This window comes from Danio rerio, chromosome 10, assembly GCF_052040795.2.
Source record: "Danio rerio strain M-AB ecotype USA chromosome 10, GRCz13ab, whole genome shotgun sequence".
NCBI classification, from domain to species: Eukaryota; Metazoa; Chordata; class Actinopteri; order Cypriniformes; family Danionidae; genus Danio; species Danio rerio.
In genome coordinates, this window is record NC_141030.1 from 38,885,709 (window position 1) to 38,902,393 (window position 16,685).

The window sequence follows — 16,685 nt, forward strand, 5'->3', positions numbered from 1 at the left end:
ATGAAATCTGTCAATCTGTCTTTGTCACTACATGCATGCGAAAACACTAAAAACTAACACACAGAAAATAAATGAATAAAAGCAATAAACTTCTTTATGTTTAGGTTTGTAGATATAAATGAAGACATGAAGTTTAGTGCAAATACCACTAAAGTGAACATTTCTGATTTGGTGCATGGGGAAAAAAATGTCTAGTTTAAAGAAAAACTTTAAAGATATATATACTATCATAAATAAACATTATTTTCCTTAAGTGTGTTCTTGTGCAGGTACCTTGGTCTGTAATGAATAAATAAATATGAAACTAAAACCACCAGTTATTGGTGACAAGTTGAATAATTCAAATGATTCGCCTGATTACATTTAAAAAAATAAATAACGTGTATCATTATGCAATTGGTTTGAGGCACCTGGGACAATGAATGTTACCTCCAGAACGTGCCCCCTAAACATGGATAAATCAGTTACCCATCAATACCATTTGAGTCCTTATTAATTGTGAAATTACCACTGCCAGTACATAATCATCCAATTATTTCACATCTCCAAACAATTTAGAAAAAGACATTCCAGATTTTTCAATCTGACCCTTTCTTAACTCCTTCATCTTCTATCTAGGCCAATCCAAAACTGTTAATAGGTAGAACACCAGTGTTATGGAAGCAATGGATAGATGATATTAACATTTTGGAAGATCTTTATGAAGATGACAAATTAATATCTTTTGAAAGACTTAAGCAAAAATCTAATCTGCATAATAATCAGTTCTGGAGGTATCTGCAGTTGGAGTAAATTTCAAAGCCATATTAAAATTTCATTTTACAAAGGCCTGTCTGAAAAAAAGATTTTAGATATTTTTTTAAAAACAATAAACACCGGAGGAGGTTTAAAATATTATTTATAAGGTATTTGCATATGATGATATTAATCAAATCACGCAAACAGAGCATTTTTTGGGTGAGTGAAAGCAGAAACGACCTTCTTTTCTGTCATCAAACAAGGACATTTATGTTTTTATATGACGTGATAAAATTTAAAAATGAAATGATAAATGTAGAGCTTTATTAGTAAACAGCTAATAAAGTAAATAGTGGCATACTCTTGAGTGCTAAAACACTTCACTTTCCATTACTTAAGATAAACGAATAATATGCAACATCCTTAAATAAAGGGGAATTACCTATTAAGTGTCATATAGCCTATGGGGAAAATTTTGAGTTTCAGGTCTCTCCGGAGCATTTGGGCTAAATGTATGACGACGTCTACCTTATGAGGATGTTATAAAATATATTTCATACCGAGTTATTAATGGAGAATTTTTGTGGTTATATATTATGGATGGTGCACTCACTGCGCTGGGTCCCTCTGTTATTGGCGAGACCACTCGATGCACGATGCCAACAGTCAGTCGGTGAGTAAACAAATATAATGAACGGAAATACTTAGGTATTATTTTACTTAATGTAATGCTGTATAGTAATGGGTCATTTGTTTGTTTCGGTTGTCTTCATTTTAATGGTTTGGTGATAATGCGATAGTGTGCTTATCTGCCTGATTCCCGCTGAAGTGGGCGGGTTGTGTGACGTTTGATTCGGGAGACGTTCTGGAAATGCCACATGATTTCGGCCTCACTACTCAACCTCCCGGGCAATTGGCCTGGCCCGTCCTGATAAAAGCCCTGGCTCACACTGGCCCGACAGTTGAAATGTGGCTGTTTTATCACAAACGTCTTTGGCTCCCCTTCAAATTCTCCTAAGGTAAAAATATTGATAACTTGGTCCTCAATATTATACTGGCCATGAAGCTTCTAAATACTATGCACAACTCAGTCGAACGAGTCAAAATATTAGTTCTGCTGTCAAGATAATATGAGATAAAGATTTGGGTTGCACATTTGAAGATGAGAACTGGGAGAAGAAGAAAAAAAAAATTGCTGGGAATTTAAAATAATGTCTTGAGATCTTACAACACGTCTAATACAGTGTAAAGCACAGGTGTCAAATTCAGTTCCAGGAGGGCCGCAGCTCTGCAGTTTAGCTTTGACCCTAATTAAACACACCTGATCAAACTAATTGAGTCCTGCAAGTTTGGTTGAAACCTACAGGTAACTGTGTTTAATTAGGGTTAAAACTAAACTGTGCAGAGTTGTGGCCCTCCAGGAACTGGATTTTACACCTGTGGTATAAAGTTTTACATCAATTTTACTGGACTCCTAAGAGACTGTTCAGAGCAGGTTTCAAAAACAATCCAGAATGCTGGCGATGCCAAGAAGAAGCAGGTGACCTATTTCATGTTTTATGGCAATGCCCAGAAGTCCAACATTTTTGGAGAGAGGTGCATGGATACCTTGTACAAATATTGCAGACCCAGTATGACTTTTGCCAAAGCTTATACATACTTGGTGACCCCTGTCCCTTAAGCCACATGAATAAAGCTGAATCACAGTGGATAAAGAGCTGTATCATGCTAGGCAGACGGGTCATTGTTAAAAACTGGAAATCTTCCAGTAGACCTCCGATCTTCGAGTGGATCTCAGAGTTAGGACGAGTTGCAGCTTTTGAAAAACACTTCCACAGCAGTGGTTCTCAAAGTGGGGAACGGAATTCCTCGAGGAGTCGCGGGACAATGAAGGGGGTTGTTTTAAAAAAATCTATTTATTTTTATTAAACCATATAAGAATGACCATATTTCATCTGTAACTTTCTGAAGAGAAAAAAATAGTCGTTTATAGTTACTATATATACTATATAGTAGCTTATAGTTACTAGTTCTATTGGATTGTGACCCCAGTGGTAATTACATTATATTAAAAAAACAGCAATAGTGTCAGATGCAGCAGATTGATTTTATAACACCAGGTTAAACTTTCTGGCCCATTTACAGCAATGACATTAAATGAAGAATATACCCGGGTGTATTGGTGTGTGTGTGCCATTGCATGCAAGGTTTCAGTATTTATAACCACCTCATAGAATATTGGGGGTCGCGAGTCACTGGCATTGTCATTTTAGGGGTTGCATGCTGAAAAGTTTGGGAACCCCTGTTCTACAGTTTACATGGAAAAATTGACATTTATTTTGATAAATTTGGAACATTTCTTAATTTCTGCTACCCACAATGTTAACAAACATGTAACTAGACAAAATAATAATTAAGGCTAAGATATTAGCACCCCCCTGCTTTTTTCTTTTATGTATTTTTGGCTTGGTTTACTTACTGATTTTATATGATGTTATTTCTTTATTGTATTTCTTTATTTTGTTTTGTTCTGCTTTACATTAATGCTCTCTAGTTGATATTTATGTGCATTATTTGAAACAAGAAAAATCAATAAAAAGTTCAAATCATAAAAAATGTTAAATAAATAAATAATGTGCAATTCACAGGTGCAAATATGTCTAATAAAGCAAACATATAACAGAAATCTGGATGTTCCTGTCTGGAATTACATGTTATGAAAAGATAAACGTAAAAGTTGACTCAAAATGTTTTTCATAGCATTAAAATATGCATGCACGCACAGACATATTATAATATATATAACTCTTTTGCCTGTAGAATCTCTTAAATACATTTCAAGAGTTCACACTTAGCTGATGATTGATAATAAGGCTAGTTTGGCATGCTGTCCCGGGAGAGAGCCCTGAGCTTATAAGATCCTCGAGCCCTGGGCTCCCTCCCGTTGCAAGGCGAGAGGGAGGTTTTTTTTTTTAAGAGTGCTTGTTTTTGAACTGTGGGAGGAAACCGCAGGACTCGGGGAAAACCTACGTGACCACGGGGAGAGGGGGGGTTCTTCGAGACGAAGATATTGAGATGAGAAAAGTCTGGTTATGTATAGTGAGTTAAGGATCGTCTGATAGGATAATCGGTTATTAGCTAAAGTCGGAACAGCTGTGAACAATCATAAGCACGTGATACTCTCGAAATTTGTTTATAAATAAACTTTACTTATTTTTATCATTTTGGACTTCTTGCATAAATAACTGAATCTATGTTTGATTTTTCAACTCTAATAAATGCCAAATTGGCTGAAGTGTGTTTTACTTCACGGCTGGTATTGCGGCTGCACAATCAGCAAATCTTTCGGAAAAATGTAATTCCCTTTGCTTTACAACCTTGGTGGATCAGATTTCCCTGTACTGATGTGAAACAGGGGCAGGGTCATGATTACAGCCGTCTGAAGCTGTTTGGCCATATGGATGTGGTTCAAAACATCATTAGGGTGCTTTGATTTTGTATGTGCTGGACATAATCGCATGAACAAAGGTTTTCTTTCTCTATCTCGAGCCTAATAACCTACAAAACCTGATTGAAACACCTGGGTAAGCTAAGCACTTGTAACATAATACATTACACACCTGAACGTAATCATAAACCTATTGAAAGTATGAAGTATTTTCAGTGAAAAAGTGGATAAAATGATTAATTCTAATCCATAAATTAAATTGGACAGTCTCAGCAGATAAATCATTCATTACTATTAAATTGAAGTGGAGAAGAAATGCTTATTTTTTTTGCAGTTTTAATAGTACTACTTTTAACTCCATGCATGACACACATATAATCTATTTGTCTGTGATCATTTTTGCAATTCCTGCTCACTAGGATAAATGAAAATGACTATATGATGGCGATAACTATATTGTTTTTAAAACCTTGCCCTTTTAAACACAAACTTATTTTAATTGTTAGTGCCTCAAAATGAGTAGACATGAAAAAAGGCCACAATGGATAAACAGTTAAATACTGCGGAGTAAAAAGCAATCCAAAGTAACCAATAATTTAAAACATTTAAATTATTCAATTTTTGTGCTCTATGAATAGGAGTAAAATAATATCATATTTATAACATAACTCATATCTAAAGCTATCCAAATGCTGAATCACATTTTCTTTCCCAAGTTTTTATACAATGTACACAAACCCAGTTAGTTGACTCTGTTGTTTCTGATCCTTCTCATCCATTACATTGTTTTTTCCAGATTCTTCCACCAGGCTGTTGTTTATTTCAGCACACCACAGACAAGGACAATACCAACAAACGTTCAGTAATTATTTCCAACTGTGATTCATGGTTTAAATTAGGACAAACAGTTCTGTCAGGAGCTTGTGTTTAGAGGTCTGCACAAGACTGATTTTTTAGAGGTTTGTCCGCACCCGTCCACTCCCACTGTATAATAAGTCTTTGTTCACCCACTGCCCGCTTAGAATAACTTTCTACCCAACTCGACCGTTCCTGATAGATTTAGATCTGGTTTCCGAAATCTCAGGTTTAAATCGGGTACTACCAAAAGAGAGAGATAACAAATACAACTGTAGGTTGTGCAAGTATTGTAGGCTAAATGTGTCATGAATCTGGTTTGATCATTGTGAACTCCTTCCCCTCTGTGTCCTGCTATCAGCTGTTAGCTCTTGTAATTAGCGCGACCACTGATCACCAGTCACCTGTTTTCTCTTTACCCTTATTGGCATTCCTATATCTTTCTCCATTTCACTCGCTCTGTTGTCAGTTTATTGTTGCTCCATGCGTTACTTTAAGTGTGTTTAGCCCTCCACTAACCTGCATCTTTCTGCATCTGTCTTGCCGTGATCTTCATTGTATGTGCAAGTTGGCTGAACCCTGTTAAAGTGTGCTCTCATCCATAACTGTGCTCTGACCATCAGCACCTGGAGGTCAGACGTTCTCCGCATCGCAGTGTTAGGCTCTCGGAACCAGCCTGCCCTCTCCTCTCTCTCTCTCGGCCAAGTAGGTTGCCTTTTGAGTTTCCCTTTTGAAGATTCAGCTCTGTGTGCCTTGTTAAATGACAGACTGCCTTGTTTTGACTTTTTTCATTGATAAAGTTTAACCGCACTATTTTTGCTTTGCATTCTGTTCCGTGACAAACTGTCAATTTTGTTTGCCCCTTTGTGATGAGACATGAATGGCGCCTTAAACCTGAAGTTCCAGTCTTGTGACTGCACTCTCAGAAGAGGTATGCGAGCTGTCACTGGGGTGGTACCTTTTCAAATGGTACACATTTGTACTTGAAGGGTCCAAATTACTATTACAGTACCTACAAATTTTAAAAGGAACACTTTTGTACTTTTTAGGTACTAATATGTTCCCTTGAGGTATTAATATGGACCTTTTAGGCACAAATTTGTACCTTTTGAAAAGGTACCACTCCAGTGACAGCTCGCGTGTCTTTATTTCTGAGAGTGTGCTTAAGGATAAAACTTTGAGGTATTATTACAATCACATAAAGGGTATTTTTTTCCATTTGCGTCTATGACACATGAAAAAGACTTCCATACATCATTGCCTGATGTGGATTTCCTAACAGTTAACTGATGGTTTTCTAATGCAAGCTAACCGTCCTTCAAAGACAGAACATCTTCAGTTTGCTCTGCCATGGTAAAGCCTGCTCTAAGGACCGTTATGCAGAAGATGCGCACACAGACTGTACGACAATAAGCATGTGCAGAAAGCACTGGTCATGCGTTCAGCATGTGTAACAGTCGTGAGCACTGGCTGTATCGGTGCTCAATAAGAATGAGGAAATCACAGATATGCTGTTCAGAAATAACGTCAGGACTCGGGAGAGATATATTGTTAGACCGCCTGCTCCTATTCGCAAGAAATCTGGTCAGGTCTCGCGGTATAACCATGGGAATACAGACCTCCACATGTGTTTTAAGGCTGATATTTATTATTGTGTGCTGTAGTGTGGTTTAGGTGTTGTGTGGGTGTGGTTCTTGTATTGTGTTTATGTGAGTCTTACCTAAGACACATTTCTATCACTGGTTAATGGAGAATAAAGTTTTTGAAATTGAAATTCAATTATTTAATGGGGTCGTAAAGTGACAACCCAAAATTTATCGGGTATTTTGATATAAGAGGACTATAAAAATCATCCTGTAAGTTTCAGAGCTCAAAACTGTTTTTGTTAAAGATATCATGGCAAAACAACATGTTCTGGAATGTTCAACTCTATGATGAATGAGTGGATAAGCTCCGCCTCCACAGAAGATCCATGCCCACTTCTAGCTCACTGCCAGTTTAACCTTGTTAATATGTAAAATAGTCAGCCAATCAGAGCAGTGGGCGTTTACTTCTGAATCTACAATTAGCCACGCCTATTCAAAGAGCGTTCTGATGAGGGGTCAAAAAAAGACAGAAAATAGTCAGTCAGTTCTAAATTATAATGATTTTATATTAAAATCTTAATCCCATCATACTGTAAGTGACCTCAGAGAACTATATAAAATAAAAAACAGATTTAGTTCATGACCCCTTAAAAGTATTAAGTAAATAAACTAAGTGCATAACTATAAAAATGAAGTTAAGTCAGCTTAATAGTTCCAAGTTACAACAGATTTATTTACTGTTTTTAAGTAAAGCAACTAATCGCTTTTCACACTGTACCTGATTTAGAGCTTAGATCAAAAACACAAGCCTCCTATTTTACAAAACTCTATTAGCCTACTTTGAAGCTGCTACAATTACAATGTCGCTCCCTTTATTTGATTCAAAGGGAGTCAAACTAATGTAAATGTAATTATCATTTGACCCTCGGTTCTGCCTGCAAAGCTCTCCATCCCAAACACAAGTGAGGCTTTATTTAGCATGCGAACGACTAACGAATAAATCAAAAACAAATCTGGACAATCTGTAAACACACAATCGCTCCACAAAAACTCGGAAACAATCAGCAGACTTGTGTTGCATTATGGGTATGTCATCTAGAGACGTGATTATTGTGACTCTTGGCTCACACAAAAAGCCCAAACGATGACCTGCTTCCTGTGATCCTTGATTGTGTGACATACATCGAGCAGTGGAGTGACTTACTGACCCACTTTCTGCCTGCCGATAACAGACAAAAACTCATACACACCACACACGCATTGTGAATTACAGGTGCTATTAATAATCCTTGACACATATTTCACACATAATGACACACACCTCACAAATAGGCACCATATGGGGTTTAAAACTGTGCCAGGGGAGGTGTGTGTGTGTGTGTGTGTGTGTGTGTGTGTGTGTGTGTGTGTGTGTGTGTGTGTGTGTGTGTGTGTGTGATTCAGCGACAGCAGGATTATACAGTAGGTTGGACTAATAAATATGGACTTAAACTATTCATCCGAGGATGGGTCAATTTAAAAAAAAGGAAAAAGTACTTCATTACATTTAATAATGCCACACAGTTTCTACATTTCAGCTCAGTAAGACTTTTTAAATATTATAATTGGAAGGAAATATTATTTATACTATTATATTTAAAAATATATTAAAAGGGACATTTTTTGGCATTATAACTCTTATTTATCGTTTTACGCAGATATTATTGGGCAGGTGTTTACATTTGTACTCAGCATTAAAAATACTCTCACCGGCCACTTTATTAGGTACACCTTACTAGCCTTCAGAACTGCCTTAATCCTTTGTGGCATAGATTCAACAGGGTACAGGAAATACTCCTCAGAGATTTTAGTCCATATTGACATGATAGCATCACGCAGTTGCTGCAGATTTGTCGGCTGCACATCCATGATTTCAAATCTCCTTTTCTTTCAGGAGAACTCCCCTGCTGTAGTAGATAATGAACAGATAGTGATTGCTCTTAAGAGATAACTACTTACTAGGAGCATGTCTGTGGTGCAGATTTGGATTATTCAATTAACTTAAGTTGCCTGTTTTTGGATGATGGGAGGAAACTGGGGAACCCCGGGGCTGGCTTGGTATAGGACTAGAACGAGTGACGTTCTTGCTGTGAGGCAAAAGTGCTAAACACTGGGCCACCGTGCCACCCATCTAGGAAAAGAGGAGGAGTAGGGGTGGAAGGGGGGACTCTTCAAAACGAAGATGGCTGTCATATGGTACAGGGTATTTACAGTGGCTTAGGAATCGTCTGATTAGTAAATCATATATATGTTTCTTTATTTAACCAGATAATTTGAATAATGCGTGGCCGGCTGCAAGCAATCATAAGCATGTGATCCTCTCGAAATTAGTTAATAAATAAACTTCACTCTGAAAGCCTGCACCACTCTGATTGTTCACACTTAAGCCTCATTCACACTACGAGCGACTCGCAGTGGCAAAGCGACCATTCCCACATAGCGAAATTTCTCTGGCCCAGCTCTGGCCCACACAATCAGGTTTTGCTTGGCCCACATGCCGCAGTGAATTACGGTACATGACTGGACCAAATTTGGCTTCCAGAAGAGGGCCAAACACAGACCATATCTGGGCCAAGTCTCAGCCAAGTTAATAACTCATAACTGGGCCTGAACTGGGCCAGATAGGTTGGTGTGTCACGATTGCAATGAAATTGATAAACCCATGGAGTGATGCGCTTTAGGCACACTATGGGCACGCTTTTTCTCAAAGTGACATGATTGGTAGAATTTTTTTTCTTTACTCAAAAATGATTTTAGTGTATTTTAAATGTGGGTCGAGACTGGCCAAACTCACATGGCCCACTTATCAAATTTTTAAATCTGGGCCAAATACTACATTTTTCATCTGGCCCAAATCTTGTGTGCCGCCTTAAAAACGGTGCCACCTCTGCCAAACCCAGGCCATGTTTGGCCCACATGCTGTTTGCCAGTGCCGGATGAATGCCTGCTGTGCCAGCTTTTTGCCAAATCTGGGCCAGAATTCTTTGCTACTAGGGTTCATTTTAACGAAGAGTGAGCGACTTCCACCTCCACCTATTGGCTCGTTTCCACTGACTGGTACAGTACGGTACGGTTTGGGTCGGTACGCGTCACCTTTATCAGACTTGCGTTTCCACTACCAAGGGTACTCTTTTGGTGGGCGTGGTGTGTGATAGGGAGTTTCAGTCGCATCATTTTCACTCGAGGAAATGTCAACAATAAAGCCTTAATGGTGGCTTACATATCATATGAGAAGCACTTCTCACAAAACAGAGTTATACACATAAATACTTCCGTATAAATGTTTATTACTAACTTTTCTATGAACAAGATTTGATTAAAACTGCAGATCAATGATCTACTGCAACATTTGCGATTATATAAAATAAAAATAAATAAATGAACATATATGAACACATACAGACCCTTACAGTCTCCGATATGTTACCAACTACAGAAGAACCACAAACAGCAGACATTTAGTCCTTATTTAGGTTAAAAAAACAACAGCAAATATAGCCCACAGTCAGAGCAAACCTCTTATTTGTGTCTGTAATCTTCAGCAGCACATGTAGCCTCTGTTAGAGAGCAATTCCATCTTTCTAAGTTCATAATAGTCCAAAAGGTGAAGATAATAGTTAAACAAGACAGTGTGTTCACGTTTGCTGAAAAAAAAATGTGCTCCTATTTTTCAGCATCTCGTTTTTGTCTGCGCTTCACTCTCGGTTTGTCCTTTTCTTTCTGAATGTGTAATTCTCGCTTCTTACACGATCAGGTTTCAAAAGCACGTCAATTATCAAGCGCATGTTATTATCATGAGCTCAAGAAGTTTGTTATTTCAGATATAGACGCACGGCAAGCGCAAGGAAAAAAAACGCTTGCGCTTCAGACTGGCTCGTAAAAAACTACGGGGGCACAGGGTAAATCTGCAAATTTTTTTGGCTTTGTGGCTGTTCATCAAGACAACGACAAGGTTTGTTTGAGCCCGAGTCGACCATGGCTCGTTATTTTACATATATTTAATTCCGCTGTAATCTCTCGCTGTGTATTTCAAACATGGCGGCTCTTTTGTTTTGATTCTGGCTTGTTGCGTAAGCAAATGACGCATCTCTGTAAACAAATAGTGTTCAGCTGCGTGTCTAGCTCCTCCTTTTGGTACCCTTTCTCGTGTTTGGTACCCTTTCGAAAGGGTGCCGAGAAAGTGTAACGGTATGGTTCGGTACGGCTTTTGACAGTGGAAACGGCCATACGCGAGCGACAGCGACCGTTGGTGACCAGGTAGGCATATTGAGCAATGCAACAAAGTTGAGAATCCTTCAACTTTATGCAAATGAAGAGCGACTTTCTTGAGTAACAGCCAATAGGAGTACCAGTAGAGCTCACGTGATTCTCTCTCAGCTTGCTCAGAGGCCAGTTGTATTCTGTAGACCTGCACAGACTTGCGTTTGCAGCGGGTCGGCGACAGGCAGCTGCAAAGTCAGGGCTAGTGTGAGTAAGGCATTAATCAAAAAACTATTTACCCTCTGTTTGATTTCCGGTATCTCTTCTTAGTGGCATTCTTGCAGTTTACACGCAAGACAGATTTACTACTGATCACAGAGCCATGCTTCCCTGGCAAGATATTGATGGTAATTGCAACTTTAGCTAAATTTCAATCTTGATTTAATTTCCGATTTCTTGTTCAGTTCTTAGTTCACTTTAAATCACTGACTGACCTTTGAGATGAGCTCGTCGTGGTTGGCCAGGTGCGCCCGGCAGTGAATGCAGCTGTATGTGCGATGGCAGTGGGGCAGATAGGCCTGAAAGGTTTTGGAGCGGGTCATGGCGACAGTGGCGGGAGAGACGGTGCGGGGGCGCAGCAGGAAGCGCCGATCAGCCCAGGATGACTCGCAGGAGAAACAGTGGAGCACACAGGTGAGGGCCGTGGTGAAGCTTCAGAAGAGAAGAGAGCACACCTATGGAGGACACAACACAAACACGTGCAATGTAAATAATGCTCAGCTTCTTGCACAGACTAAACGTTTCACTTCATAAGACCTGCCAGGAGCCACAGGAATTAATTTTGTTTTATCTTTATTTATTCTTTTTGACTCCTAAAATGGTGGTAGGTATTGAGTTCAATTTTATGAATCACTAAAGACCATGATTGTAGTAATATATTTTGGTTCAACAGTAGTATAGATCAACTTGACTGTGTGTATACAGTATATACACTTACCAGCCACATTATTAGATACACCTTACTAGTACCGGGTAAGACCCCTTTTGCTTTCAGAACTTAATTCTGCTTAATTCTTTGTGGCATAGATTTAATACTGGAAATATTCCTCAGAGACTTTGGTCCATATTGACATGATAGCATCACGCAGTTGCTGCAAATTTGTCAGCTGCACATCCATGATGCAAATCTCCCGTTCCACCACCAAGGTGCTCAAATGGATTGAGTTCTGGTGACTGAGGAGGCCATTTAAGTACAGTGAACTCATTGTCATGTTTAAGGAATCCTGCTGCAAGTAGCCATCAGATGATGGGTACACTGTGGTCATAAAAAGATGGAAATTGTGGAAACTCAGATCAAATGCGATCCATTGATTTTTCTCATGCTGGACGATTCATCACTCTCCTTATCCATCAACCAAAGAAAGATTCTGTCAGTTGTTCTGACTGCTGCAAAAAACAATCCTGAAACCATTACTTGTCCCATCTGCTCCAACTGATCTATCCTGGAGGCTCTATCTACAGGACATTATTAGTTTGGAATACACCACAGCCAAAATAAATGGTGCCAGTAAATAAACATTTTGGTTAAATATGAGAGAGACTGTATCATTTATGATTCAATACTGATTTTGTACTTATTATTACAACATTACTGTTTTTTATTTTGTTTGAAACTTTTTGTTAGGTGGATCTTGGGCTTTGTTCAAAATCAAAATGTTTAATAAAAAAGAATTAAAAAAAGATGGATATATTCAGCAACAAAACTCCGGTAAGCTTAGGCGTTGACACGATGCTCAATTGGTACTAATGGGCCAAAAGTGTGCTAAGAAAATATCCCCCACACCATTACACCACCACCAGCAGCCTGAACCATTGATGCAACGCAGGATGGACCCATGATTTCATGTTGTTGACGCCAAATTCTGACCCTACCGTTCGAATGTTGATGCAGAAATCAAGAGTCATCAGACAAGGCAACGTTTTTCCTGGTCTTCTATTGTCTTATTATGGTGACCCTGTGTGAATTGTAGCCTCAGTTTCCTGTTCTTAGCTGACAGGAGTGGCACCTGGTGTGGTCTCTGCCGCTGTAGCCCATCCGTCTCAAGGTTGGATGTGTTGTTCATTCAGAGATTCTCTTCTGAAGACCTTAGTTGTAACGAGTGATTATGTGAGTTACTGTTGCCTTTACATTAGCTGGAACCAGTCTGGCCATTCTCCTCTGACCTCTGGCATCAACAAGGCATTTGCACCCACAGAACTGCTGCTCAATGGATATTCTCTCTTTTTCAGAACATTCTCTGTAATCTCTTGAGATGGTTATGCATGAAAATCCCAATAGATCAGCGGTTTCTGAAATACTCAACCATTGCATGCCATGTCTACATGCCTAAATACAGTTGCTGCCATGTGATTGGCTAATCAGAAAATTGCGTTAACAAGCAGTTGGACAGGTGTACCTAATAAAGTGTGTATAGTTAAGTGTGTACCTAAGAGTGTATAGTTGAAGTTAAAATTATTCGCCCTCCTGTGAATTTGTTTTCTTCAAATATTTCCCAAATTTTGCTTGACAGTGCAAGGAATTTTTCACAGTATTTCCTGTAATATTTTTTTTTTCTGGAGAAAGTCTTATTTGTTTTATTTCAGCTAGAATAAAATGAGATTTTAATCCTTTAAAAAACACCTTAAGGTTAATATTATTTGTCCCTTTAAGCAATTTTTTTTCGATAGTCTACAGAACAAACCATCATTATAGAACCGCTTGCCTAATTACCCTAACCTGCCTAATTGACCTAATTAACCTAGTTAAGCCTTTAAATGTCATGTTAAGCTAAATATAAGCGCCTTGTAAAATATCTGGTAAGTCATAAAAGCGTATAGTTATGGCTAAGTTTTTATGTTTTAAACCATAAAGTATTAGTACATGGCTACCTTATAAGAAAATTACAAGAGTTCAAATAAAATGATCCAAAAGTCTAGTGGTACCTTAAATAAAAACTGGTCATCCTGTGCAACTATGCAAATTAGGGATGGGAAGATTAACCGATATGTATCGATACGTGGTCATGCGCGTGCACGATGCGAGTGCATCGGTTGAGCAGCAGAGGATGAATGAAATTTTGGAAGCAAATCGAGATGCATCGGTTTTTGCGAGATGCATCGATTTTTCCGAGATACAGCTTATATTTTTAATATAGAATGTATTTTTTATTTATTAACAAGTGTTGTCAACCTGTTTTTGGCGCATAATTTAATCGACCTACATAAAGTAAGCCTTAGCAACGGATTTGCGGATGTGCACACACTACAACTCAGTGTATCAGGTGTGCGGATGAAGCTAGTGGAGCGCCCTCAGAAAGCGCGAGAAGCAAAACACATTTTATTCCCCACTGAGTTTTAAATCTAAAGTATGGCAAGCAACATTATGGATTTAAGGATGGACGACATGACAGGACAGATGCAATTTGCAAAATGTGCCGCGCATCTGTAAAATACGCGGGCAGTACGACTAATCTGATATCTCACTTGAAGCGGCGCCACGGTGTTGTTGTGAAAGCATCTTCCAGTGTTTCTGCATCCCCGGCTTTCGCACTGCTTCAACCAGCTCCAAAAGTGGTGAGAAAAGCATTGAAAGTTTTTTTTCCCATGCGCAACAGTTCTGCTCGCTCTACGCCAATAACGAATGCTATTGCATTGTTTATCTGCAAAGATATTCAGCCTAGTGTCACGGAGAACGAAGGTTTTAAACACCTCCTCCTGTTAATTTTTATTTAATTATAATAATAATAATATTAATAATAATAATGATAAAAATAATGGGTGTCACGGTGGCACAGTGGGTATTTTGACCACCTCACAGCAAGAAGATTGCTGGTTTGTTATATTTTTATTAGCCTGTTGTTTACAGTGACAGTGATGTTTCAAAGCAGCATAACACTGCTAGTTCACCACCTTAAGTTTTGAATAATCAGTGGCAAAATATATCTTTGTAAAACTTGTTTTCATAGTTGAAAAGTTAAATCACAATTCTTGTTGTGCAATGCTAAATTTATTTATGTTGAAAGAGTGCAAATATATATATTTTTTAATATATATTGCACTTATACATTCTGTTTATCTTGAAAATACTTAAATAATATGTGCTATATGTTCTAAAATGGCCCTCTTTCACATCATCTCATAAACTTGATCTAATTAGTTAGTGCTGAAATATCGCATTGTATCGTGATATGGGTGTGAATCGTATCGTGTTGCATCGCAATATGTCACAAATGTATCGCTAATATATCGGATCGTATTCTTTGTATCGAGATGCGTATCGGATCGGCATTATAGCTTAGATGCCCAACCCTAATGCAAATAAATCCAGGAAGATGAAAATTAAGAACAAACATGAAATATTCAAGAACCTTCAACAGTGTATTCATACACTTTCTGCTGTCATAAACGATGCAGATTGATGCGAAGTGAGTATATGTACGTCACAGACAGTGAACACAGCAGACGTCATTCACAGGAACACGGCGCAAACGCAGGCAAATATGCATGAATCAGGGCGCCTGTGAGCTGTCGTCTGTCAGCTAACTGTGATTGTGTGGTGCCGCGCTCATCCTGGCCTCGGGTTAGAAGGGCCTGCGCTCTATGAGAGGCGGCTTTTTAATGCAGAAAGCTGGAGACCTGCCAACGATGCGAGCTCAAGCACACAGAGACAGCCAGACAGCTGAGCGCGTGTGATTTCAATACTCGTCTCTGTTTAACAGATTCAACCCTTTAGAAATGCGGTTCAACAAAACACTTCCATAGATTATCAGGGTAAATGTTAACTGATGTGATCAAAGTTTATTGCTTTACATAACAAACTGTACACTTGCTGTTCAGGAAAACAAGAGCAAATATTTAAGTCATTCACTCATTTTCGTTCCAGCTTAGTCCCTTTATTTATTAGGGGTCGGCACAGTGGTTATTCAATTTTATTAAAATTTTGATCATAGCTATAATGAAATTTCTTTATTCAGAGTTATTTATAGTGTTGGACTATCAGACAAATCAAAGATCCAAGTGCTAAAAAAAGGCCTCTTTGTCAAAAATCATTTAAATGTCATTACATTTTTTAAAGCATGGCTTTAGCTGACATCATTAAAGTCACACTCCACATCTTTTTGCGAGTAGACTCATTTTACAAGTCCCCTAGAGTTAAACTGTTGGGTTTTACTATTTTTCAAAATCCATTCAAACGATCTCCAGGTCAGAAATGAGCACTTTTAGCTTAGCTTAGCATAAATCATTGAATCGGATTAGACCATTAGTATCTCACTTAAAAATAAAAAATAAAAAGTTTTAATAATTTTCCTATTTAAAGCCTGACTCCTCTGTTATTAGATTGTGTACTAAGACCAATGAAAAAAGAAAAGTAATAGTAATAGTCCAGGAAATTTGCTGCTGTACCATGGCTGCAGCAGGGGCAATGGGGGCTATTTTCAGGTGCTGCATAATATTGTTGTGCCTTCTTTCGTTAGTTAGTCAACATTAATATAAGATTGGGCCAAATGAACACAATACCCCCTTTCTCGCTTTAAAGTCTGTCCACACCAAGGATGATAAATGTACGAATAAGAAAAATATAATTGTACATTTGTACATTTTTCGTAGAGTTTTTGGAAAGGTCTGTGTATGGAAGACATCTTTGTTAATTCCTGCTAGGGCTGGGCGATTAATCGAAATTGACATTCAAAACCTATAATCAATCAAATTTTTCCAGGTCGATTTTTTTAAAATTGCTTTCTCTACCGTGTGTGAAGTCACGTGACCCTGCTCTGTTAAGC

At 38.4% G+C, this 16,685-nt stretch overlaps 1 protein-coding gene across 2 annotated transcripts in view; it reads right to left on the reverse strand.

The window, feature by feature from the left end:
* The window catches only part of ypel2a (yippee-like 2a), a 39,046-nt gene that overhangs the window by 10,945 nt on the left and 11,416 nt on the right, over window positions 1-16,685 (reverse strand). Inside the window, exon 2 of one of the 2 annotated variants that reach the window (XM_087271131.1) lies at window positions 11,361-11,600. In XM_087271131.1, coding sequence (XP_087127257.1) covers window positions 11,361-11,468 — 108 coding nt within the window. In that variant the 5' untranslated portion in view covers window positions 11,469-11,600. The remainder of the gene's footprint in view (window positions 1-11,360; window positions 11,601-16,685) is intronic. The other variant, XM_087271132.1, reaches the window with a different exon arrangement.